Source organism: Macaca nemestrina, chromosome 2 (assembly GCF_043159975.1).
Source record: "Macaca nemestrina isolate mMacNem1 chromosome 2, mMacNem.hap1, whole genome shotgun sequence".
NCBI classification, from domain to species: domain Eukaryota; kingdom Metazoa; phylum Chordata; class Mammalia; order Primates; family Cercopithecidae; genus Macaca; species Macaca nemestrina.
The window spans coordinates 96,520,547-96,545,447 of NC_092126.1; the positions used below are offsets into that span (position 1 = coordinate 96,520,547).

Here is a 24,901-nt window from a genome sequence, read left to right on the forward strand (position 1 = left end):
TATTGGCCTGTGTTACTTTCCACAGCAGAGAGCTGAACTGTCATGCCTCTAAGGCACAGAGCCTTTCACACACCAACAAACATTTATATTTATCTTCAATAATCTGGCACAAACAGAAATCTCACCTGTAATTTTTCAAGTTTTTGCAATCTGTTTCAAATATTAGCTTCTTCTAACCATGACTGTTTAATGAAAATTAAGTTCACTGTCAACTCTAATAACTCTAACTTCCCAAACGGCTGAGAAGAACAAGCCACACTGGACATGAAATAAAACTCTATAAAGAGAATTGAAATCATATGATGAAAATAAAGTCCATTGGGTAATGCAGTTACTATGTTGTTATCATTGTTGCTTTTTAAATACAGCGTATGAAACAGGATCTCTTAACCTGTTTCTCCAGCTTGGGGATTACAATGAATTTCCAGTGAGCTCATTTGAAAGCTCTAGCTCTTACAGTGAAGGACAGATTCTGTTCTTTAAGTCACAATTGAGCTACACTGATCAAAAAAACAACTAGAAGTGCTTTTTAAAAGTCCTGAAAACGAAGGCTTCAGGAGGATGGGGTATCAGGAAGGTGGACCTAAATCACTGTCCAAAAACTAGAAAGTGTACCATCAAGGAGAATCTGTCGTTCCTGTGGAGGCCAGCTGTGTTCAGGTGTTTACTTTTTAAAATAAAACAGTAGTTTAAGTCTCTAGAAACATCTTTGCTAAATTGCAGTACAACTGATGAACACTAAGAGGCCAGGGCACCAGACTGTGCTAAAGGTACAATTCTGTCTGGCAATGACAGTTCTGGTCCAAAATGGGCCATCTTATGATCATTTAAAAAAAAAAAAAGGCCGGTTCCATGGCTCACGCCTGTAATCCCCACACTTTGGGAGGCCGAGGAGGGCGGATCACAAGGTCAGGCGTTCAAGACCAGCTTGGCCAAGATGGTGAAACCCCGTCTCTACTAAAACTACAAAAATTAGCTGGGTGTGGTGGCAGGTGCCTGTAATCCCAGCTACTCAGGAGGCTGAGGCAGGAGAATCACTTGAACCAGGGCGACAGAGGTTGTAGTGAGCCAAGATCATGCCATTGCACTCCAGCCTGGGCGACTTCATCTCAAAAAAAAAAAAAAGACAGAACACAAGTATTTCATCTTTCATCTCTTTCAAAGCAAACAGGCCTTCCCAAACCCATCCCCCAGACCTTTCAAGTGGAAGAACCTATGAGATATTCTTGGCAAGGAGCCCAAATGACTCCTTGGTTTAAATTTTGGTAAAGGGTGGGGATGAGGGAGGATGCAGAATAAAAAAGAAAAGGAAAGAAAACAGGAAACACCTTTATTTCCCTGCCGTGCTGAGTGAATCTTTTAGCAGACTTGCCGAAACAAGAAGTGAGCCAAGTTTTTTTGTCTTTGTTTTTGTTTTTGTTTTTGAGATAGAGTTTCACTTTTGTTGCCTGGGCTGCAGTGCAGTGTCACGATCGCGGCTCACTGCAACCTCCACCTCCCAAGTTCAGGTGATCCTCCTGCCTCAGCCTCCTGAGTAGCTGGAATTACAGGAGCCTGCCACTGCGCCAGGCTAATTTTGTATTTTCAGTAGAGACGGGGGGTCTCACCATGTTGGCCAGGCTGGTCTCGAACTCCTGACCTCAGGTCATCCACCCGCCTTGGCCTCCCATAGTGTGGGATCACAGGCGTGAGCCACCACGCCTGGCATGAGCCAGGTTTTGTTTTTGGTTTTTTGCTTGTTTTTCCTGCCTGAGATAGGCAGCGTGGTGGAAGGAGCATTGACTTCGGAGCTGAAAGACCTGGGTTTTAGACTCCTGGGGTAGCTACTTGCTATCTGAGTGATCAGGGGCATGCGACTTAGCCTCTGTGAAACTCTGTTCCCTCACCTGTAAACTAGAAGTGATAAGAGCCACTCACCAGGTTAAATGAACCCATACAAGGAAGTGCCTGGCACAGAAGCCGGCATAGGGTGGGTGGGTCCTGAATACTAAATATTACTCTTCCTCACCTCCCCTCCTGAGGTAGGTCATGCAAACATTCCTGGCCAGTCTCAAGTGACCCCAAACTGTGACTTCCAAGGTTCTCCCAAAGTGAGTCAAGGGGATCCCCTGATGCATGGCCTCAAACTCGAGCCTGCAGCCTGAAGTGGGGCTGGAGGAGGGTGAGAGGTGAGGCAGGCACGCTGAGGATCTGGGGGGCTCTCCAGCTCCCCATCCTGCTGTCAGACAGACACTGCTCCAGGCACGATCCTGCGGATGTGCGTGTACGACTTCCTGATGGTGACACTGCCGTGGTGCGACACGCCCCGGGGCAGGACACACTCCTCTGTCAGTTTCTGGGCCTCGGGGTCCCAGCACAGCACCGTGGCGATAACCTCGTTCTTCTCGTCCCGCCCGCCGGTGATGTAGAGCCGGTTGTTGCAGGGTGCGATACCGCAGCTGGCCCGCTCGTGGCTGAGCTGGGTCACCAGGCACCAGCTGTCTTCCAGGGGGCTGTAGGCATACAGCGCCCTCATGGCCCCACCTGAAGAGAGGGAGGAAACTCGGTGGGCATCGCTCCATTTTTCTGGGTTCTTCCCTCTTAACCACTAAAATTCAATTTCTGGTTAGGCCAAGTCTACCCTCTTGCCAAGAGAAACAGTCAATTGACGGCTCTTCTGAAAGCCAGAGTGGGTCCTAGGGGCAGTGAGTTGCCAGCAGTGGAGACACCGCGACACACCCTTGACGTGCTGCAGCCAAGCGCTAATCAGATTCTAAGCCATTCAGATCAATAAGAAGCCATTACTCACCAACGACATAGATGCGGTCCCGGAAACTCACTGCATTGATGCATTTGGCCTCCACCGGCATGGCCGCCTTCAAACTCCACTTGTTGGTGGAAGGGTCATAACACTGAGTCTTGTCTGTGGCCAGTTTCCCATTGGGCCCTCCTCCAATCACATAGAGCTTCTTCTTATGGCTGGTGGCTGCAAAGGAACTGACATGGACAAGGAGGGGTGCAGCCTGTAGAGGCACAGGGCACAAGAAGAAGCTGTCAGTCATGCTGCCCAGATTGCTGCAGTAACTCCCAGGATACAGGACAGAGCTCCGGGACACAGAACTGGGCATCTTTTGCCTAAAGTCACAAGGCCTGTAGGCTTGAATCCTCTGAAGACACAGCAAGAATGAAAGCATGCATTTCTCACCCTCCCTCCAGGCTCCACGCAAGCTAGAGCAAGCTGTGTGTTGGGATATGCCAGACTCTCCCAGAATCCAGCTCTCAGGGAAGGAGGAGTATAGGTAAGAATAAGTTTATACAGATGAAATCAGCCAGTGTTGGAGGAAAATGATGTTTTATACATGCATATTCATATATGTTCATGTGCTCATCCACTCAAAAAATATCTATGGAGTGCCTACTATGTACCAGCATTGATTTTCCTTGGTGCTTATATCTAGGAAGAAAAGCTGGTATACGGGTTTGAGGTGGCCACAGGTAAGCAGACTCTTCCATTATAGGGTAGCACTGAGGATTTTGAGATTAAGTCAGATGTGTGCTTCTACCCTATGAACCCCAGGACACTAAAGGAGACTTCCAAGAGCCTCTTGCCCATTTATTTGCAGGATCCTTTTAGATCACGGAGCAGCTCTGTGACTGGGCTTGTTTTGAGAAGATCTTAGGTATGCTCCCCATAAATATTAAGGGCTCTCAATATAGCACTTTTCAGGCTGACAGTCTTGGCTAGATGTGTTGACCTGGCAACCTTTGCTTGTGCCTACAATGACTGTGTTGTACACTCCATTAAGCTGGAACATGCTTGGACATCTGATCTGATAAGGAAAAAGAAAAGTTGAAATTGGGAATAACTTGGAAATGAGATGAGGTGGCTTTTCTTTTCCTGAGTCTGATATACACCTGAGGTTGCATTGATAAGTCTGACATGCAGGGCTGCAAGTGGCTCATCATCAATGGGAAAATAAAGAAGGGATGACTTCTAACACGACCAAATCACTCTGGGTTCATAAACGGTATAGTAAAGTGATCCGCATGTGTCCAGTGCGGAGAATAGGAGACAAGGCATCTGAGGAGACAAGACTCTACGTCAAGACATGCAGACCAAGAGATCTCCCATCTAAGGACAGGGTGAGCCTCCGTCCACATCTGGAATTCTGTCCAAATTAGGACAGGTGCCCACACAGACCTTCACCACTTGGAAGGACATTGTTTCTGTGATTTGATCAGTGATACTGAAGCAATAGCTCCTAGGAGGAGGGAAGCTCAGAGCCACCAAAAATGTTCTCCTTGGGAGTAAAGTGATCAGAAAGCTGGCCACCATGGTAGGCACGTTCCAAAGCTTTCTAAAAAAGCATTGAAGTAATAATACAGGCAGTTACTGGTAGAAATCGTCTCCTATACCTCTGACCAGCAGTTGTGAAAGGGGTCGTAGGTCTCCACGTTGTTGATTCTCTGTAAGCCGTCGAAGCCTCCAATAACATAAACCTTGCCACCCAACACCACCATCTTATGCCTCCAGCGGCCTATGTTTAAATACTCAATCTGAATCCACTTGTTGATCGAAGAATTATATTTCCAAACATCATGCTGTGTTTCTTTGCCACCTGCAAGAGATACAAAGCATTTAAGAAACCATCAGATGCGTCAGAAATACAGCTTCTCCCATAATATCCCACATATCCAAAAGTGCCAAGTCCCCAGACCAGCCCTACCCTGAGGGGAGATATAAGAAACCCGGCTAGTGTGTGCTGTCTGGCAGGGGAGATGAGGCAAACGCAGGGGAACAGGGAGAGACAGAAGGGATGATGAGGTGGCACATGACACTATGTCATGTGCCACCTCAGTGCTGTGAGAGTTCAGAGAAGAGGTGGCTAAGTGAGCAGGGCCCCAAGAAGGCTTCAGGGGGGCAGGATCCAAGCCAGCCTGGGTGGGTAGGGGCCAGAGGGAGTCTGGACTCAGTGTTTGCGCTCACAAGGAGCAGGAAGCAAGGCTGGGCGGGGACAGTGGGGTTTGTGCAGAAGGCAAATTACATGGCAGCTTAAGTTCTATGTTTACTTAATTATTTAAACAAAAAAGCAAAGATACAGACCTGGAAAAATCACTAAGAAATCGTACAACATTCTCTTGGTGTGTCTCTCTGATCTGTATAAAAAGGTCAGTGGGATTTATCCTATTTCTAAATTAATTTTTGTTATAAAAGTACGAGATGCTCACAATAGATCATTTGAGAGTGATCTGGTAAATATTTTCTTGAAGACAACGCTCTTAAAAAACAGAAAAGAAGTAATTCAGCAGCTGGGGAAAGAGACAAAGACAAAGGAGAACTGCCTTTTTTGGTGATTTTAATCAAATATTTTACAGCTTTGTGTTTCCATTTTCCCATCAGCATAGAGTACTGCCAACTACTTAAAGCAAAGATTTACTTTCCAGACTTACATCTGTGCAACAGTGGAGAAGTGAACATTACTGACCACATTCTGTGTCGGGGTGTTTCTCTAGTGCAGAACCCAGAAGTGGGTTTTCTAAGCCAAAGGCATGTGCACCCTGAGTTTTTACAGGTGCAGCCAAGGCACGCTCCGCAGCTGTGCTGGTTGACTTTTCCTCATACCCACGTTTTGCTGGTGCTGGTGGTTTTGTTTTCTGCCTTTCTTTTCTTTTTTTTTTTTTAAGACTGACGGAGAAAAACTCTGTCAGTTTGGTTTTTGCTTACTACGAGGGAAGCGGAGCTTCCTCTGCCTTGAATCTTTTGTTCATATGCTTTGGCCATTTTTCTTTGGGTGGGGTACCTTTCAATAGGTCTCCATTTATTCAAAACATTGATCCTATTTAGGTAGTGTCAAAAAGTATAAATATAAAATAACTATAATAATAAATAAATTTTAAAATAAATAAATAAATATAAAATAACTGTAAATTTTCAAAGAAATATATGCAAACTTTATTAAAACCTATGATTTTATTTTAGGACTAAAAAAAAAAAAAAACCAAGAAAGCATATGGTGTGCATAAATGATAAATGAGAAGACACCTTATTGTGAAGATGTCAACCCTCCCTAGGTTAATCTATATACTCAGTGCCTTCAGGACTTTTGGGGGGAACTTGATGAGATAATTCTAAATTTCACTGGGAAGAGTAAGTTTGGAAAAATTTCTAAGAAACTTTTGAAAAAGAAAAGTGAAGAAGGAGGCTTTCCTTATCAAGTATTAAAATATACAAAAAAGCTAACCTAATACAAACAGTGCAGTACTAGACAAACTGATCAGTTAAAAACAAGAGCACAAAAACAGACTAAAATATATACAGATCATTAAATAAATGTTATTAGAACAACTGGTTGTTCATTTGGATAAAAATTAAGTTAGATACCTATTTTACATTACATTTAAAATAAAATTCAAATGTTACTGCTATAGAAGTAACTGGAGAATGTATAGGATATTATGTTAATGGCCTTGGGGTTAGGAGGGGTTTTCTAAGCGTGACATGAAATGTGGAATTGTATAGGAAAGAAAACAAGTATATAAATATAAAGTTAAAAAACAGCCACAGTCTAGGAGAAAATATTTGCAACACAAATAGCAAAGGATATATAATTAGAGCTCCAAAAAATTACTAAGAAAAAGACAAAAACTGATAGGAACTGTCAAAGAGTATGAATAGATAATTTTAAAAAATAAATCCAATTATCTGGTAAATATATAAACTATGCTAAACCTCACTAATGACCTAGGAGTATAAATTCAAACATTCTAGTCTATTAAAAATTTAAATGACTAACAATAGAAATCGTGAGCAAGGATATAGAAAACGGGCACTGTCACTCATCACTGATTGGACTGTTAAATTGGTACAACGTTTCTGTAGGACGATTTCACAATATATACAAAATTCTCAATTCACATATGACCACTTCCAGGAAACTTTCCAAGTAGCAGCACAAGTATGAAAAAATATGTGTCTAAGAATGCCTACTGCAGTATTTTTTAAGGAGATTTAAAAAAAAAGAAAGCTAAAAAAATTATGGTTTATCCATTTGGTAGACTGCCATATAGCTGGTTAAAAGAATAACAGTAGTGATAATACTGGCCAGCGTAATTAAGCTCCCATGATGTGCTTTTCATGAGTAACTATATCACTTAATATGTATATCCATTAAACCAACATGTCATCATGTCCAGATGATATTGTTAATTGAAGTAAAAGTTTCTGTTGATTTAACTGTGTATAACAAGCATGCTTTCAGGTGTTGCTTGTATCATTAAAAAGTGAACAATAAATTTATGACAAAAGAATAACATGTGGGCTGGGCACAGTGGCTCACACCTGTAATCCCAGCACTTTGGGAGGCTGAGGTGGGCGGATCACCTGAAGTCAGGAGTTCAACACTAGCCTGGCCAACATGGTGAAACCCTGTCTCTACTTAAAACACAAAAAAAATTGGGCCAGGCGCGGTGGCTCACGCCTGTAATCCCAACACTTTGGGAGACCAAAGCAGGCAGATCACCTGAAGTCAGGAGTTTGAGACCAGCCTGTCAATATGGTGAACCCCTCGTCTCTACCAAAAATACAAAAATTAGCCAGGCATGTTGGTGGGCACCTGTAATCCCAGCACTTTGGGAGGCCGAAGTGGGTGGATAACCTGAGGTCAGGAGTTTGAGACCTGCCTGGCCAACATGGTGAAACCCCTTCTGTACCAAAGATACAAAAATTGGCCAGGCATGATGGCACGTGCCTGTAATCCCAGCTACTCAGGAGGCTGAGGCAGGAGAATCGCTGGAACCTGGGAGGCAGAGGTTGCAGTGAGCCGAGATCTCTCCATGGCACTCCAGCCTGGACAACAGTGAGACTCCATCTCAAGAAAAAAAAAAGAAAGAAAGAAAGAAAGAAAGAAAAAGAATAACACGTGTAGTATATGTGACAAAGACTGACTATGATGACCACACCTGTTGATCCCTCCTGGGCACATAGCTAAACTACATTTCCCAGGCCCCTGCACCTAGACGGGGTGAGGGGAGGGTAAGGGAGGTCATGTCGCTAGTTTTTGCCAATGGAGCGTGAGCAAAATCAATGGCCCTTCCAGGCTGAGGCTTTTGTGAGCAGGTGTGACTTCTCAACTCCCTCAGCGTTTTTCTCATCCCTAAATCAAGTCCACATGTAGGAAGAAGCAGTGTCACAAGATGGCAGGATCCTAGGCTCCTGAATACCTGAATGGAGCAGACCGTCCTCCCCCTGACCCCTGCATACTATTGTGTTAATTCACTGAGACTTAGGATTTGTAACAGCAGCTAAAATTATTTACCCTGAGCAAATAGAAAATAATTTTTGTAAAAAATGAAAACCCATAGAATTGTGATGGCACAGAGAAACTGCCCTATTTTACTTTACTTGCTCTGCGTTGTTTGGATCTTCTACAACAATTAAGGCCGGGCGTGGTGGCTCACACCTGTAATCCCAGCACTTTGGGAGGCTGAGGCGGGTGGATCACAAGGTCAGGAGTGCAAGACCAGCCTGACCAACACAGTGAAACCCCGACTGCACTAAAAATACAAAAATTAGCCAGATGTGGTGCCACACACCTGTAATCCCAGCTACTTGGGAGGCTGAGGCAGGAGAATCGCTTGAACACGGGAGCTGGAGGTTGCAGTGAGCCAAGATCATGCCACTACACTCCAGCCTGGGCAACAGAGCTAGACTCCGTCTCAAAAAAAAAAAAAAAAATTAAAAAAAATTTCTGCAAGATGAAAAGAAAGCTAGAACCTAATCAATGATATGAATGCATCCAAAGGACGATCTGTCCTTGATTTTGGAGGAAACATGCTCTGGGGTGCTGCTTTCCTCTCAACAAGTTCAGATTCGAGAAAAGCCTGTAAGAAAGGGGAAGGTAAGCTTGTCTCCTTCCTTAGGGTCCCAGGGAGAGCCAAGTGGCTTTTGATGTGATGGGGAGAGCGTGGTCGTTAGGCTCAGAACTTGGGTTGAAGTCCTGCCTGACACCTACCAGTGTGCGACCTTAGGTATGTTCAAGAATCTCTCTGTGCCTCTGTTTTCTCCTACCCTAAAAACCCCTATCTTACAGAGTTGATGTGAGAGGCAAACAATTAAATGTTATTAAAGTATAAATGTATCTACTACTCAGTAAAGATGGTTGAGACTGTGTCATTCAATAAATATTTACTGAACATTTACCCGGAGGTCAGGCACAGTGCTAGGTACAGGGGCTATAGTGTTACCCCTCATGGAACTTCAGGTCTAATGGGAAAGACAGACACAAAGTAACTATCAATACTGAAGCAAACATTTTCCTAATGAAAAAGTATTGGGTCCTACTGAAGTATACCCAAGTACAACCTAATAAACATGGGAGGGCTCAGGTTTGGGGGAAGAGCAGACGTGTTTACTCATTACTGAATTCCCACTGCGTAGCTCAGGGGCCTATGCCTATAGCAGACACTGAATAAACCCTTACCACTTTCCCTCTTCTTTTTCCATGAAGGACTGGACTTGTCTGCCTCCTCTCTAGGTTTTCTATTAATGCTGGCCAGACAAGGTGGCTCACGCCTGTAATCCCAGCACTTTGGGAGGCCGAGGCCCGTGGATCACCTGTCGTCAGGAGTTCAAGACCAGCCTGGCCAACATGGTGAGACCCAGTCTCTACTAAAAATACAAAAATTAGCCGGGCATGGTGGCAGGCACCTGTAATCCCAGCTACTCGGGAAGGTGAGGCAGGAGGATCACTTGAACTCAGGAGGCAGAGGTTGCAGCTAGCCAAGATCGTGCCACTGCACTCCAGCCTGAGCAATAGAGCGAGACTCTGTCTCAAAAAAGAAAAGAAAAGAATAGCACAATGCTGCTCAGTTTGGTGTTTATTAAGGAGCAATGTACCCTCCAAGATAAGACCACCTGAGCTCCTGGGTCCATATCCTGTCTCAGTCAGAGCCAGATCATTGCCAATTCACAGTAATTCTAGGATGGTTGCCTGGCTGCCACTCAGGAACATATGTAGTGCTACTGGGGCTTGCTGTGGCTTTACATGACTCCTAGCTTACCTGAGATGTAGACCTCATTTTTCAACGTCACGCATGCAAACTCCACCCACTTCTTATTCTCACTCTCCAGCTCATGCTCTGTTAGCGGGAGCTTGGCCACCTCCAGGCGGCTGCGCCTCAGGGGGTCCAGGCAAGTCACCTCTGCCACAAACCGTTCATCCTTCGTGCAGCCACCGATGATCATGAACACCTCAGACTGGAACTCATGCATCCTGGGCTTGGTGCGCTCCGAAATGATCTGGAAATCAATGTGGGCACATAAAGGCAGGACAACACAAAGTTTCAGAGCTCGGGCTATGGAGCCATTAGGAGCTGGGTCCAATTCCCACATCTGCCATGGTATGACCATGTGACTTCACCTCCCTGAGCCTCAGTTTCATCATCGTATAATGGGGATATTAGAGGTAACTACCTCATACGTGTGTTGTGAGGATTAAATGGGATAATGTAGAGAGTGTGCTTCACCCAGGGCCTGGTGCATAACAGGTACTCAATAAGTGTTACCTGTTTTTGCTGCTGTTTTAAGAGATCGGGGTCTATGTACCATCAGATGCCCTTCCTGCCTTTCCTCTCCTGCCTAGTCTGAAACCTTAAATCCTGGAATTTCATTTTGGGCTACTTTCCATTCCCCCTTGGCTTTAATTTCCTGATGAGACCTCAGACTTTGCTCACCATCAGCCTTCTGGAAGAGACATCCTGGACAGTGATGACCTACGAGCATTCAGTGACTTAGGAAACAAGAACTAGAAGGAATCAGGGTGTGGCCAGGGAGGGAGGAAGGCTGGTTCCAACATACAGTAAATGACCTTTCAGAGCTTTGAACCAGTGAAGAAATCCATACTATGGGTATTTGAACCCTGCTGAAAGAGCAGAGGTTCGAAAGTCAAATGTACCAGCGTTCTATCACCTGTGGCCATGTGACCTTGGAGAAGTAACACAACCTCTGTAGACTGCTTGTAATCATTTCTGTGCTCTCAGATAACTGTGAGCATTCATAAGGTCATGAGGTAGAGGTGTGAACAGAGCACCTGGCACACACTCGCCCCTCAACAGCTAATTATGCCTGTAGGAGCAGCGGTAGATGCCATATTGATACTGCTATAAAAGGAAGAGCTGCCCTTCTTGGTTCCATTGATCCCCTGGGCTCTATGATGAAGGTTCCATAGGTGTGCTGATGGGAGGCAGAGAGGCAGCAACCATTTCCCAGATGGCCAGAGTCGCCAATTTTCCTACAAAATTAGACTGATTTAACACAGACTACAGAACTCCAATTCTGCCCATAGGTGGTGACAAATAGGTTACAGCAGCAAAGACTGAGCCCTCAAACAGTGAATCCAACCAAGAGCCACAAATAATCAGACCAGCCAACTCCCAGCCTCTAATTTTCCATAACAGTCTTTGGCTGGTTGGTTGGTTTTCTGTGCCTAGGAGCCTGGTACGGTGAATTCTGCATCCTCCGATCTTGAGGCTGGACCATGGCCATAAAGTTTGTGGCAGGGCAGTTCCTTATGGGTCAGCAGAGTGGGGATAGGTGTGACTGGACAAAGCCTAGGCAATGGGCTGGCCCTGACAGTGTGGACAGCAGAACGGTGCTGGGATAAGGGTGAAGGGGTGAGCCAGGGAACTTGGAGGCACCATGAGAGCACCAAGCTGGCAGGACAGGATCTGGGCAATGGCACCAAAGACAAACTTTGCTGCTCTGCAACTTTCTCTTCAGCTATCAGCCGTGGTTCCTGTCCCTAAACCCCATTCCCCACAGCTGAGGCACAACCTCCAGCACCAGTCTGTCCGGTCCTCTCTCAGAGGGGATTTTGGTGTTGCAGGGCAATGCTTAGAAAACAGTACTGGCCTCCCTGAATTGATTCCCTTGTGACCCTTTCTTCAGTTCTGGGAACCAGGCCTCAGCCTTCACTCCGAAGCTCCCCTCATTTTATTTGTAATTCCTGCTCTCCTGCCCCAATAACCTGTTGGGTAATTGAGAGGCTGCTACAAGGACTGGACTAGCCGTGATCTCACCTCCTGACCTCCAGGTCTGGCATCTCATTCCTTGGTCCTGACCTATGAAAGGCTGTCCTCCTACTGGCTAAAATTCCTGGTTTCCTGCCTGCTGTCTGGATCTCCCCATAATATTCTATTCTCAATTTCCTATGCTACCACCCCAATCCACTTACCCCTTTAAGGCATTTGAGTAATTTACTTTGTCCTTTTCTCCAGGAAGCCATTCCTAACTTTGCACACATTCCCATGACCCTGAATTTCCCCCACAACAGCACTTTTCATGCTTCACTGTAATTTACTGTAAGGCCCCTGATGGCAGGAACAGCCCTTTTTCTCCATGGATCCTCAGCACCAAGAATAGTACCTGGAGCTTGTGGGCATCTATAAACATTGATTAAATGAGCGAGTGAGCTGGGTGCAGTGACTCATGCCTGCAATCCCAGCACTTTGGGAGGTCGAGGCAGGTGGATCACCTGAGGTCAAGAGTTCAAGATCAGCCTGGCCAGCATGGTGAAACCCCATCTCTACTAAAAATAAAAAAGAAAATTAAAAAAATTAGCAAGGTGTGGCAGTGGGCACCTGTAATCCCAGCTACTCAGGAGGCTGAGGCAGGAGAATCACTTGAACCTGAGAGGCAGAGGATGCAGTGAGCCAAGGTCGCACCATTGCACTCCAACCTGGGCAACAAGAGCAAAACTCCATCTCAAAAAATAAAAAAAAAAAATGAGTGAATGGATGAGTGAATGAATGGGCAAGCTGGGTAACTCAGTCTAAATCACTGTGGTAGTAGGCATCCACGATGGCCCCAGTGATCCCTGCTTCCTGGTATTCACATCTGTGTAGTTCCCTCCACACTGTTCTAGAATTGGTCTCTATGACCAACAGATTACAGCAGAAGTGATGATACATCACTTCTGAAATTAGGCTATAAAAGGCACTACCAGCTTGCATCCTGATTACTCTCTCAGTCTTTCTTAGGTCATTTGCTCTGGGGGAGGCCAGCTGTTATAGAGATGCCCACATGGCAAGAAACTGAGGCTCCCAACCAGCAGCCAGCAAGGATCTGATGCCTGCCAACAGTCCAGTGAGTGAGCCTGAATCCCATTTGAACTTTGAGATCACTGCAGCCCCAGCCAACAGCTTTACTGCAGCTTCGTAAGAGACCCTGAGCTAGAAGCACCCAGCTAAACCACTCCTAGATCCCTGACACTCAGAGCCTGTTAGATAGTAAGTGTTTGTTATTTTAAACTTTTTAGTTTGTGGGTAATTTGTTATGCAGCAACTGAGAACTAACACAATCATCTAGCTGATGGGCTTGGCTGGGTAACGAGACCTGTCTTAGAACTCAGCACCATGGGACCGCCAAGTGGTGGCACCATTACCACATTGTAAGTTCAGCTACATGTGGCAAAATACTGGCCCCAATGTCATAACAAATGTCAATCTGAAGTCTGAGACGGGCCAGTTTGTTGCAGACATGCGGAAGTGTTTGCCAATGAACGGCATGCAACAATCAGGCATAACCAGTTTATTTTCAGATTGTTAAAAACAGAGCAGATAATTGCACCTCAGTGACTGCTCAACCGTCCACAGATCTTATACTAGGGGACACAGTGAGCATATTGTTTCAGCAAAGCTATCCTTGGGCTGGAGCCTCTGCTCCCCTTTCCCCACATCACACATGTCAGAGTAACCTTTGGTATAGACCAGGTTCATATCTGAAAACTTAAGAGGCAATTAAGTGAAGAGGCAAATTTCCTCTGTCCCCAAATATCTCTTTCAATGAAGGTTCCAGCTACCATTCCCAAATCAAATAGAGATTGACATTTGCTTTTGGTGTTCTAAAATTTCCTGTTGTTAATATCAGTTTAGAGGATGGACAAGGTTAAAAGAGAAAGATGGGCTGGGCACGGTGGCTCACTCCTGTAACCCCAGCACTTTGGGAGACTGAGACGGGCAGATCACCTGAGGTCAGGAGTTTGAGACCAGCCTGACCAACATGGAGAAATCCCGTCTCTATTAAAAATACAAACTTAGCCAGGGGTGGTGGCACATGCCTGTAATCCCATCTACTCGGGAGGCTGAGGCAGGACAATCTCTTGAACCTGGGAGGCAGAGGTTGCGGTGAGCCGAGATCGCACCATTGCACTCCAGCCTGCGCAACAAGGGCGAAAGTCTATTTGAAGAAAAAAGCAAACAAACAAACGGGAAAGATAACGATAGGACAAGAGGGTTAAAGTTTGGTAAATGAAGGGTACGGGGAGAAGTGTGCTCACAGAGTAGCCTCCAGGCTCACGCTACTGTCATGAGGAGTCAACCCAAGACCCTTCCAGCAGTTAGCAGACTGGATTCCCAGGGAATCAACTGGCAATGAATGAGACCCCAATTAGGAGGTCATGGTGGTTGGTTGGTTGGTTCAGTTGACCAAACTATAAAACGAGGATGAGAAAGTGCCTTGAGAAGGATTTGGGAAATTAAGGCCACAAAACCTGGGACACAGTGAAAAGACTGATTTTAACCCCAGAGAAGGATTGATTGTGAGAGATGGAGCAACAATAAAGGAAACAAGTGGCAATGACAATAGCTTCCATTTGTGGGGCACTTAGCATGTACCAGACATTGTACTAAGCATTCCATTCATTACTTAATTCTCAAAACAGTTCTATCAGTTGGTAGATATTATTATCCCCATGTTACAGATCAGAACTGTGCCTTAGCGTAGTTAAGTAATTGCCTGAGGTTACACTGTAAATAAATTGTGCAGTCAAGATTAACACCCAGATCTCTGCCTGACTCAAAGCCCAGGTTCTCACCACTGAAGAATTTTCCAGATGTCAGAATTCTCTCTCCTCCTAAATCTAAAGCTTATAATGTCTGACTCTGCCCCCAGCACCTTGGAAATACAAAAGGCAATGAAAATATTTTATTGCAGCAATTGTGCAGAAGACAGGGTAGGTACCTTTTATATCAGAGAAAAGGCTTTATCATCTGCATTTCAAGGACTTAGAAAATAGGAAGCAGAAACAAAAATAGCAAAAATATTGGAAGTATAGTTGAGCAAGGCACTGTTTATGTTTAAATTGTTTTAAAGTGCTATTTATTTATTTTAACTTTTATTTTAGGTTCGGGAGCATGTGCAGATTTGTTATATAGGTAAATTGTGTGTCGTGGGGGTTTGGTGTCCAGATTATTTCATCATCCAGGTAATAAGCATAGTACCTGATAGGTAGTTTTTCAATCCTCACCCTCCTCTCATCCTCTAACCTCAAGTAGACCCTGGTATCTTTTGTTCCCTTCTTTGTGTTCATGTGTACTCGAACTTTAGCTCTCACTTATAAGTGAAAATATGCATTATGTGGTTTTCTGTTCCTGTGTCAGTTCACTTAGGATAATGGCCTCCAGCTCCATCCATGTTGCTGCAAAAAACATGATTGCATTCTTTTTTATGCATTCTTTTTTATTCTTTTTTATGTAGTATTCCAGGGGAGACACTGAATAAATGCTGAACTGAGGGCAGTTGCAGAGACTGAGACCTGTCTGCAATTATATGCAGGCTGTCTGCTAGACATCCAGCATAGAATAAGTCCTATGTGGTTTCCTAGGCTTCCCCCATCAATCCACTCATCACCCTTCATTTGTTAAATGTCCCATCTTCTCTGACACACAGACTGTTTAGCGGTACCTGGGTAAGACACAGACTGTTTTGCAGAACCTGGTGCCATATCTGGCATAGAGTTGGTGTTCAGGATTTATTTGCAAAAAATGAAGGCATAGCATGCTTAACTACATGGGATGCTGTTTACACAGTTTTAAGGGGAAATTTATAGCATGAAAGCCAATATTAGAAAGAAAGTCTCAAATCAGTGGCCTCCACTTCCACCTTAAGAAACTAGAGAAATAAGTGTAAATTAAACCCAAACTAAGCAGAAAGAAAGAAAATAATGATCAGAGTGGAAATAAGTGAAATAGAAAAGAGAAAAACAATAGAGAAAATCAAAGGAAACTAGACATTAGTCATTTGAGAAAAATCAATAAAATTGATAAGCCTCTAACCAGATTGATCAGGAAAAATAAAAGGGGCAGAAACAAATTACCAATATCTGGAATGAGAGATGTGACAACACTATAGATTCTGCAGGTATTAACAAGATAATAAAGGAATACTCTAAACAACTTTATGTCAATACATTCAGCAACTTATATTAAATGAAAAAATTATTTGAGGCACAAACTATCAAAGTTCATTCTAGAAGAAACAGAGATCCTAAATAGTCCTATATCTATTAAAGAAATATACATTATAGTTTAAAAACTTTCCACAAAGAAAACACCAGGCTCTGGTAAATTCTACTAAACATTGAAGGGTATGTTTGCAGAGTGAATGAATGAACAGTGGATCTAAGGACCACACACACACACACAAAAAAAAAGACTAGAAAAGAACACAGAAAAAGGGAGAAACTCCAAAAGAACCTCAGACAGACAATTCCTGAGCCATGTTTGGCTAAGGCTTCTACCGATAGCCTAATGAAGAAAGCTTGGTAGCTAATCCCAGAACCATTGCATAGTGAGATATAAGTATGGGTCTTCATGTGTACAAACTGTTAACAAACTGTCCCTATATCATTACTTCCTCTCCACTAAATTTATTCTTGTCTTTATAAAGTTCTGAAGAAAAATCTTCTTCAGGAATTGTTAAGGAGAACCAGGTAGATCCAAATAATATGTTTACTCACCATTCATAGTACCAATTTAATCATTCAACAAGCATTTACTAATTACTCATTCACTATATAGTAGTCTTAGGACTCTCTTCTAAGATCTAGAGATGAAAAGTGCAGTAAGACACATTTCCTACTATTACAAGCTCCCAGTCTAGAGATATTTACACGTGATAAATTCAGATGGTTTCCATGCAGCAATTGGTGCTGTGATGGAGCAATGCACCAGGTGCTATGAGAACATGGACAGTGGCTAGGTGTGGTGGCTCACACCTGTAACCCTAGCACTTTGGGAGGCTGAGATGGGAAGATCACTTAAGCTCAGGAGTTCAAGACCAGCCTGGGCAACATAGTGAGATCTTGTCCCTACAAAAAAATTTAAAATTAGCCGAGTGTGGTAGCACATGCCTGTAGTCCCAGCTACTTGGATGGCTGATGTGGGAGGATCACTTGAGCCTGGGAGGTCGAGGCTGCAGTGAGCTACAATTGTACCACTGTACTCCAGCCTGGGCAACAGAGCAAGACCTCATCTCAAAAATAAACAAACAAATAAATAAATAAATAAATAAACAAATAAAAGGAGAAGTCTCTGGAGAAAGTGATGCTTGGATTGAGTTTTGAAGCAGGAGTAGAAGTCAGCTAGATGAAGAAGAAGAGAAAGCACTTGAACAACATTCATATTGACCTGGAGGCAGAAAAAGCACATCCACTTTGGGGAACCACAAGCTGTGCATTAGGACTAAAGCAGAAGCAGGAGGTTGGAGAGGACACTAGAGAAGCAGGCAGGAGGTTAATGATGCAAGACCGGGCTCTGGGAATGTAGGCAGGAAGTATGGGCTTTATTCTGAAAGTGATGGGGAGCCAATGGAGAAGGCAAGCCCAAGAGCAAGAGGATCAGACTTGAGTTTCAGATCTCTCAGCTGGTGAATAAATTGGAGGGAGGCCAGACATGGAGCAGGGAGATGAGTTTTGAGAAATTTCCAGAAATTCAGATGGTGAGAGTCTAAATCAAAGTGATGTCAGAGTATATCTAAGAGACGCAACGTTTCACTAGAGTGGGCAAGGAAGAACAGCACCCCCATGGAATAGTGACTAGACAGGGCACGTTCTTGTTGTTTGTTTTGTTTTGTTTTGTTTTTTGAGACAGAGTCTCCCTCTGTCGCCCAGGCTGGAGTGCAGTGGCCTGGTCTCGGCTCACTGCAACCTCTGCCTCCCGAGTTCAAGCGATCTTCCTGCCTCAGTCTCCTGAGTAGCTGGGACTACAGGCATGCGCCACCATGCCCAGCTAATTTTTTGTATTTTTAGTAGAGACGGGGTTTCACCATGTTGGCCAGGATGGTCTGGATCTCTTGACCTCATGATCCGCCCGCCTTGGCCTTCCAAAGTGCTGGGATCACGGGCGTGAGCCACCGCGCCCAGCCCAGGGCACGTTCTTGTTTCTGTGTGCAGTATGCCCCCCAACCTCCCACCCTTCCATGACTAGGAAGAGGAGGCATGGGCCAGGTGTGGTGCTGGGTGATTTCTACATGTCACCCAATATACTCAGTAACTGTCTGAACACATGGCATCAGCTTCATAGATCGAGAATCAGGGCTTCTGGAACTGCCCGACCCAGTAATGAACAGGCAGTGTTTTCTCCTTAATGCCCTAAGCATTTTTATTTTTTCGAGACAGAGTGTCGCTCTGTCGCCCAGGCATTTTTGAATCCGCTTCACTTGCATCTCTGCAAGCCCCTAGCTAACTCCCTACTTCACTGGTTAAATATAGCACCTCTTATCTTCTACTCACCTCATTGCCAGAAAGGTGGTACATCCTGGCTTCCTGGAGCAGCGGGAAGACCTCTGGGCACTGCCTGATGAGAGGATCTGCTTCCACCGTCTCCACAAAGTACCACGGGTCCAGAAGCGGTAAGCGCACGTTCTCGAGGACATAGGGGAGTAAGCAGAGTCGTTCTGATGGCTTGTGCCGGACCCAGCTCATCACGGTCTCAAACACCTGAGCCTCCTCGGTCACGTAAAGGTCATCACTCTTCAAGATGTGGTGAAGAGTGTCCACAGGCAGGTCAAGGAACTCCTCAGAGTTCAGAATCTGCACAAAGTTTTGAATGATGTAACTCTGAACCTGCTTCTTTAGACTGTCCAGCGAGTGTGTGTCGGCCAGCCTCAGTATTCCAACACAGTTTTCTGGGTTCAAGGCTTCAGTGAGGAAGCTGGCACAGGCATCCACCATCCGCAGAAACTGATGGAATAGAAAGGGCAGAAAGGAGGCCAGAAAATGTGAGTCCACAAGGAGGTTTATCAGTGAGTTGTGTGTAGTAGCCAAAAATTGGAAACAACCTAAATATGCAACAGTACAGGACTAGCTAAATACATATAATACAACCATACAGTCGACTTAAAGCAATGAGATACTTACGGGACTAGCTAAATACATATAATACATTCATACAGTCGACTTAAAGCAGTGAGATACAGGACTAGCTAAATACATATCACACATTCATAGAGTCAACTTAAAGCAATGAGATACGGGACTAGCTAAATACATATAACACAATCATACAATCGACTTAGAGCAATGAGATACTTATGGGACCAGCTAAATACATATCATACAACCATACAGTCGACTTAGAGCAATGAGATAGTTATGGGACCAGCTAAATACGTATGATACATTCATACAGTTGACTTAGAGCAATGAGATACTTACAGGACTAGCTAAATACATATCATATATTCATACAGTCGACTTAAAGCTCATACATTCATACAGTCGACTTAAAGCTCATACATTCATACAGTCGACTTAAAGCAATGAGATACTTACAGGACTAGTTAAATATATATAATACATTCATACAGTCAACTTAAAGCAATGAGATACTTATGAGACTAGCTAAATACGTATCATACATTCATACAGTCAACTTAAAGCAATGAGATACTTATAGGACTAGCTAAAATACATATAATACATTCATACAATTGACTTCAAGCAATGAGATACTTATGGGACTAACTAAATACATATCATACATTCATACAGTTGACAGCTCTATAGACACTTAAAATACTTAAAACACATGTTGTAGAAGAATATTAAATGAAATGGAAAATGTTTATAATGTATTGAGTTTTAAAATCTGTTTATTGGATCTGATTAAACCTCTACATTTAATCTGCAATTTACGGGAAATACAGGGGAAAGAGGAACCTGCTAAAGACACCATGGGAACATGATCAGCAAAATCCAGACTGTGGAAAACTCTACAGAACAACTTGTCCAGTTTTTTCAACAAATACATTACAAGGGGATAAAAGAGAGAGAGAAGGAGAGGGAGAATCTAAAGATAAACAGAGATTTAAGACACATCAACCAACTGCAAAGTATAGATCTTATTTGGATTCCTGATTTAAACCATATATATTTTTTAAAGTTGGAGAAATGGTTACAATGACTAATATTTGTTGATAATGAAACAATTATTATTCATTTTAGGTGCAATAATGGTTTCATGTTTATGTTTAAGAAGAATCCTTATTTTTTAGAGATATAACAAATATTTGCAGATAAAATGAGAAAAGCATGTCACAAATCGTATGTACATTATGACCTTATTTTTATAAAGAAAATATACACAGAATAAAGTCACAGAAAAAAGATGAAAGCATGTAGGTCAAAATATTAATGGTTGTTATCTCTTTGGGTTATCAGGTATCTTAAGGCAAATTATGCTGCAGTAGCAAACAACCCCCACGTCTCAGGGGCTTACAGCAATAAACGTTTCTCTCTCCCCCACCGTACATGTTCTTCACAGGGCTCTTCATTCCAGGGGCCAGGAAGATGGAAAGCCCTCACCTGAGATGTTCTGGTCCCATGACCGAAGGGGAAAAAAGATGGCAGAACCACACAGAGGTTTTTAAAGCTTCTGCTCAGAGGGGGCGCATGCTGTATTCAATTATGCAAACCCGTCCAGAGTAAGTCACATGCCAGAATTTGTCATCAAGGGGACCACAGTTCTCCCACAGAAACAGGTCTCATGGGAATATACTATATAAATAATACAGTATATTCTATATATAGTATATTAGATAATATATATAGTATAGAATATACTATATAAATAATAGAAGATATGACACTCTAATAAGACTATGAGAATTTTTCTGTTTTTGTTTATTCATATGTTTCATGTATTTATATATCCTTTAAAATGAATACATACCACTTTTGTCATTAAAAATTAATTTGTAAAATTATTGATTGGCTCTCAGGTCCCACTTTTAAGTTATCACTGTCCTCGTAAAAATTCAAGTCCCTTATGCTTGTAGGGCACTTTACAGATGACAAAGCACTGTTAAATCCATTATATTTTGTAATATCCATTTTACAGATGACATGTCTCAAGTGCATTGGTTCATTCTTATTTGTTGTTCTCTGGAGCTTAGCTTTGAACAAGTTCAACCTCCTGGCTCCCTTCCCTGTCTACTGGACTCCTTATAGGCTCAAGTTTTCCATGCACATGGGTTGATCGATTAATGGAAGGAGAGGAAAGGGGAGGCTGAGGGGGCAGGAGCTGGTGGGAAAGGCCTTCTGAAGGCAGGTCCTGGTATAGTAGGGATGGGACAGACCTGACTGGGGAGGGATGGCAGAAGCTGGGGGAAGCGGGGCTATGGGGCCTGAAGGCTGATGGTGGGGTAGGACTGGTTCTAAGAGTGGACCAAGGTGACCTAGGCTCTGGACTTTACTCCAGAGCATTCCAGGGAACACATCCCTGACTTTTTGGATCAACCTCTATTGCAAAATATTATCTTTCTGTGTCAGATCACATAGGATTGTCAGTTTAAAAAGCATTTTTTTTTTTTTTGCCGGGCGCAGTGGCTCACGCCTGTAATCCCAACACTTTGGGAGGCCGAGGCGGGCGGATCACAAGTTCAGGAGATCAAGACCACGGTGAAACCCCGTCTCTACTAAAAAATACAAAAAATTAGCCGGGTGCTGTGGCGGGCGCCTATAGTCCCAGCTACTCAGGAGGCTGAGGCAGGAGAATGGCGTGAACCCGGGAGGCGGAGCTTGCAGTGAGCCAAGATCACGCCACTGCACTCCAGCCTGGGGGACAGAGCGAGACTCCGTCTCAACAAAAAATAAATAAATAAATAAAATAAAAAGCATTTTTTTAGGCTGGGCGCAGTGGCTCACGCCTGTAATCCCAGCACTTTGGGAGGCCGAGGCACGCACATCATCTGAGATTGGGAGTTTGAGACCAGCCTGACCAACATGGAGAAACCTCGTCTCTACGAGAAACACAAAATTAGCCAGGCGTGGTGGCGCATGCCTGTAATCCCAGCTACTCAGGAGGCAGCGGCAGGAGAATAATTTGAATCTGGGAGACAGAGGTTGCGGTGAGCTGGTATCACGCCATTGCACTCCAGCCCCGGCAACAAGAGAGAAACTCCATCTCAAAATAAATAAATAAATAAATAAAGCATTTCTTCAAGGGTCAATGTTGAAGGGACCAGCGACTCCACACCTGTGGGTATTTCTTGTCAGGTGGCATGAGAGACTGAGAAAAGAAGTAAGACACAGAGACAAAGTATGGAGAAAGAACAGTGGGCCCAGGGTACCGGCGCTCAGCATACGGAGGACCCGCACTGGCACCAGTCTCTGAGTTCCCTCAGTATTTATTGATTACTATTTTCACTATTTCAGCAAGGGGAATGTGGCAGGAGAGCAGGGTGATAGTGGGGAGAAGGTTAGCAAGAAAACATGTGAGCAAAGGAATCTGTCACAAATAAGTTCAAGGGGAGGTACTATGCCTGGATGTGCACGTAAGCCAGATTTTTGCTTCTCTCCACCCAAACATCTCAGTGGAGTAAAGAATAACAAAGCAGCATTGCTGCCAACGTGTCTCGCCTCCCTCCACAGGGCGGTTTTTCTCCTATCTCAGAATTGAACAAATGTACAATCGGGTTTTATACCGAGACATTCAGTTCCCAGGGGCAGGCAGGAGACAGTGGCCTTCCTCTAGCTCAACTGCAAGAGGCTTTCCTCTTTTACTAATCCTCCTCAGCACAGACCCTTCACGGGTGTCAGGCTGGGGGACAGTCAGTTCTTTCCCATCCCACGAGGCCGTATTTCAGACTATCACATGGGGAGAAACCTTGGACAATACCCGGCTTTCCAGGGCAGAGGTCCCTGCAGCTTTCCGCAGTGCATTGTGCCCCTGGTTTATCGAGACTAGAGAACGGCGATGACTTTCACCAAGCATACTGCCTGTAAACATTTTGTTAACAAGGCACATTCTGCACAGCCATAGGTCCCTTAAACCTTGATTCCATACAACACATGTTTTTATGAGCTCAAGTTTGGGGCAAAGAGGTTGGGGCAAAGTTACAGATTAACAGCATCTCAGGGCAAAGCAATTGTTCAAAGTACAAGTCAAAATGGCATTTCTTATGTCTTCCCTTTCTACATAGACACAGTAACAGTCTGATCTCTCTTTCTTTTCCCTACACAATGCAAAGTTGGAGAAGGCCTGAATTCTGCCTGAGAACCCCATGTCTGCTGGTCTCCACTGCCGGCACCTCTGCTCTTTGCATGAGCAACCATGGAAACAGTTGAGAATGAGGCTGCTAACACCTGTTTAGTTGTTGGCAGATTTTCAGTTCAAAGACTAAAAATATGCAACAAAGACCAAGCCTTGTGAGCCCTCAGAACTGGATACCAGAACCCTATCTGGCCCTGTTCACGGAGACATCTATGAGAGCTGAAAGGAGACTCACTTAAATGGTAGCCTCCAGTGCAAAATACCACGTTCACTGTGCCAGCGTTTGAGTGAGGGGGAGAGGAAAATTAAGTAGCTATTTCTAGGTACTTAGACTATCTCTGGGAAGTCACATAAGACCTGAACAGTAGTTGTCTCTGTTGGTGATAATGAAACAATTATTATTCATTTTAGGTGCAATAATGGTTTCATGTTTATGTTTAAGAAGAATCCTTATCTTTCAGACATAATTGAAATATTTGTAGACAAAATGAGAAAAGCACATCACAAATCATATTATGTACATTATTATTATTTTTCTTTTGAGACAGAATTTTGCTTTTGTTGCCCAGGCTGGAGTGCAATGGTGCGATCTCGGCTCACTGCAACCTCCGCCTCCCGAGTTCAAGAGATTCTCCTGCCTCAGCCTCCTGAGTAGCTGGGATTACAGGCATGCGCCACCACACCCGGCTAATTTTGTATTTTTGATAGAGATGAGGTTTCTCCATGTTGATCAGGCTGGTCTTGAACTCCTGACCTCAGGTGATCTACCCACCTTGGCCTCCCAAAGTGCTGGGATTACAGTCTTGAGCCACCGCACCAGGCCTATGATCCTATTTTCATAAATATACATATATACAGTGTGGCTCACAGTGTGAGCCACTGTGCCTGGCCTCTGTGACTTTATTTTATATACATATAAAATAAATATATTATATATATTATACATTTATATATTTATATTTTATATAAATATGTAATATATATTATATTTTATATATTTATATTTTATTATATATAAATTATATATTTATATATTATATTATATATTTATATATTGTAGTATATATTATATATTTATATATAATATAATATATTTTATATATATATAATAAAGTCACAGAGGCCAGGCACAGTGGCTCACATTGTAATTCCCATCCAATTTCAGGGAAGAAAGGGAGAATCACTTTACACTCTTCACCCCTTCCTACCATCTCCAATTGTCTGTAGGAAATATCTACTTAAAATAGACCAACTTTCTCATTTATAGAGAAAATACTAGAAGGTAACATACAAAATGTTAGCAGTGGTTATAGATAAAATTATTAATTTTTTTAGAGTTTGTTGTATGACAACTTTACTATACTGAGCATGAACATTATAAACTCAGGAAAAAATATGTAAAATAAACACATTATTGTGATTTTTAAAGGACTCAATGAGAAAATAAAAAGTAAGCACTAAAAGAGTGCTTACTATAGGCCATACTAACTATAAGAGTTACTCAATCCCCACCACAACGCTATAAAGGAGGTGTTTATTATCATCCCTGAGGAAACCAGATTCAGAGAAGAAATTTCCTCAGAGACTTACAGTT

At 43.5% G+C, this 24,901-nt stretch overlaps 1 protein-coding gene across 3 annotated transcripts in view; it reads right to left on the bottom strand.

Annotated features, from left to right (window-relative positions):
• Nucleotides 1–326: 326 nt before the first annotated feature.
• LOC105480113 (kelch like family member 6) overlaps nucleotides 327–24,901 on the bottom strand; it is a 69,769-nt gene continuing 45,194 nt past the window's right edge. For all 3 annotated transcript variants that reach the window (XM_071091358.1, XM_011738579.3, XM_071091359.1), the window contains 5 exons: nucleotides 18,546–18,995; nucleotides 10,039–10,276; nucleotides 4,396–4,598; nucleotides 2,789–3,002; nucleotides 327–2,523 (listed from right to left, as the gene is read on the bottom strand). In XM_071091358.1, coding sequence (XP_070947459.1) covers nucleotides 2,222–2,523; nucleotides 2,789–3,002; nucleotides 4,396–4,598; nucleotides 10,039–10,276; nucleotides 18,546–18,995 — 1,407 coding nt within the window. In that variant the 3' untranslated portion in view covers nucleotides 327–2,221. The remainder of the gene's footprint in view (nucleotides 2,524–2,788; nucleotides 3,003–4,395; nucleotides 4,599–10,038; nucleotides 10,277–18,545; nucleotides 18,996–24,901) is intronic.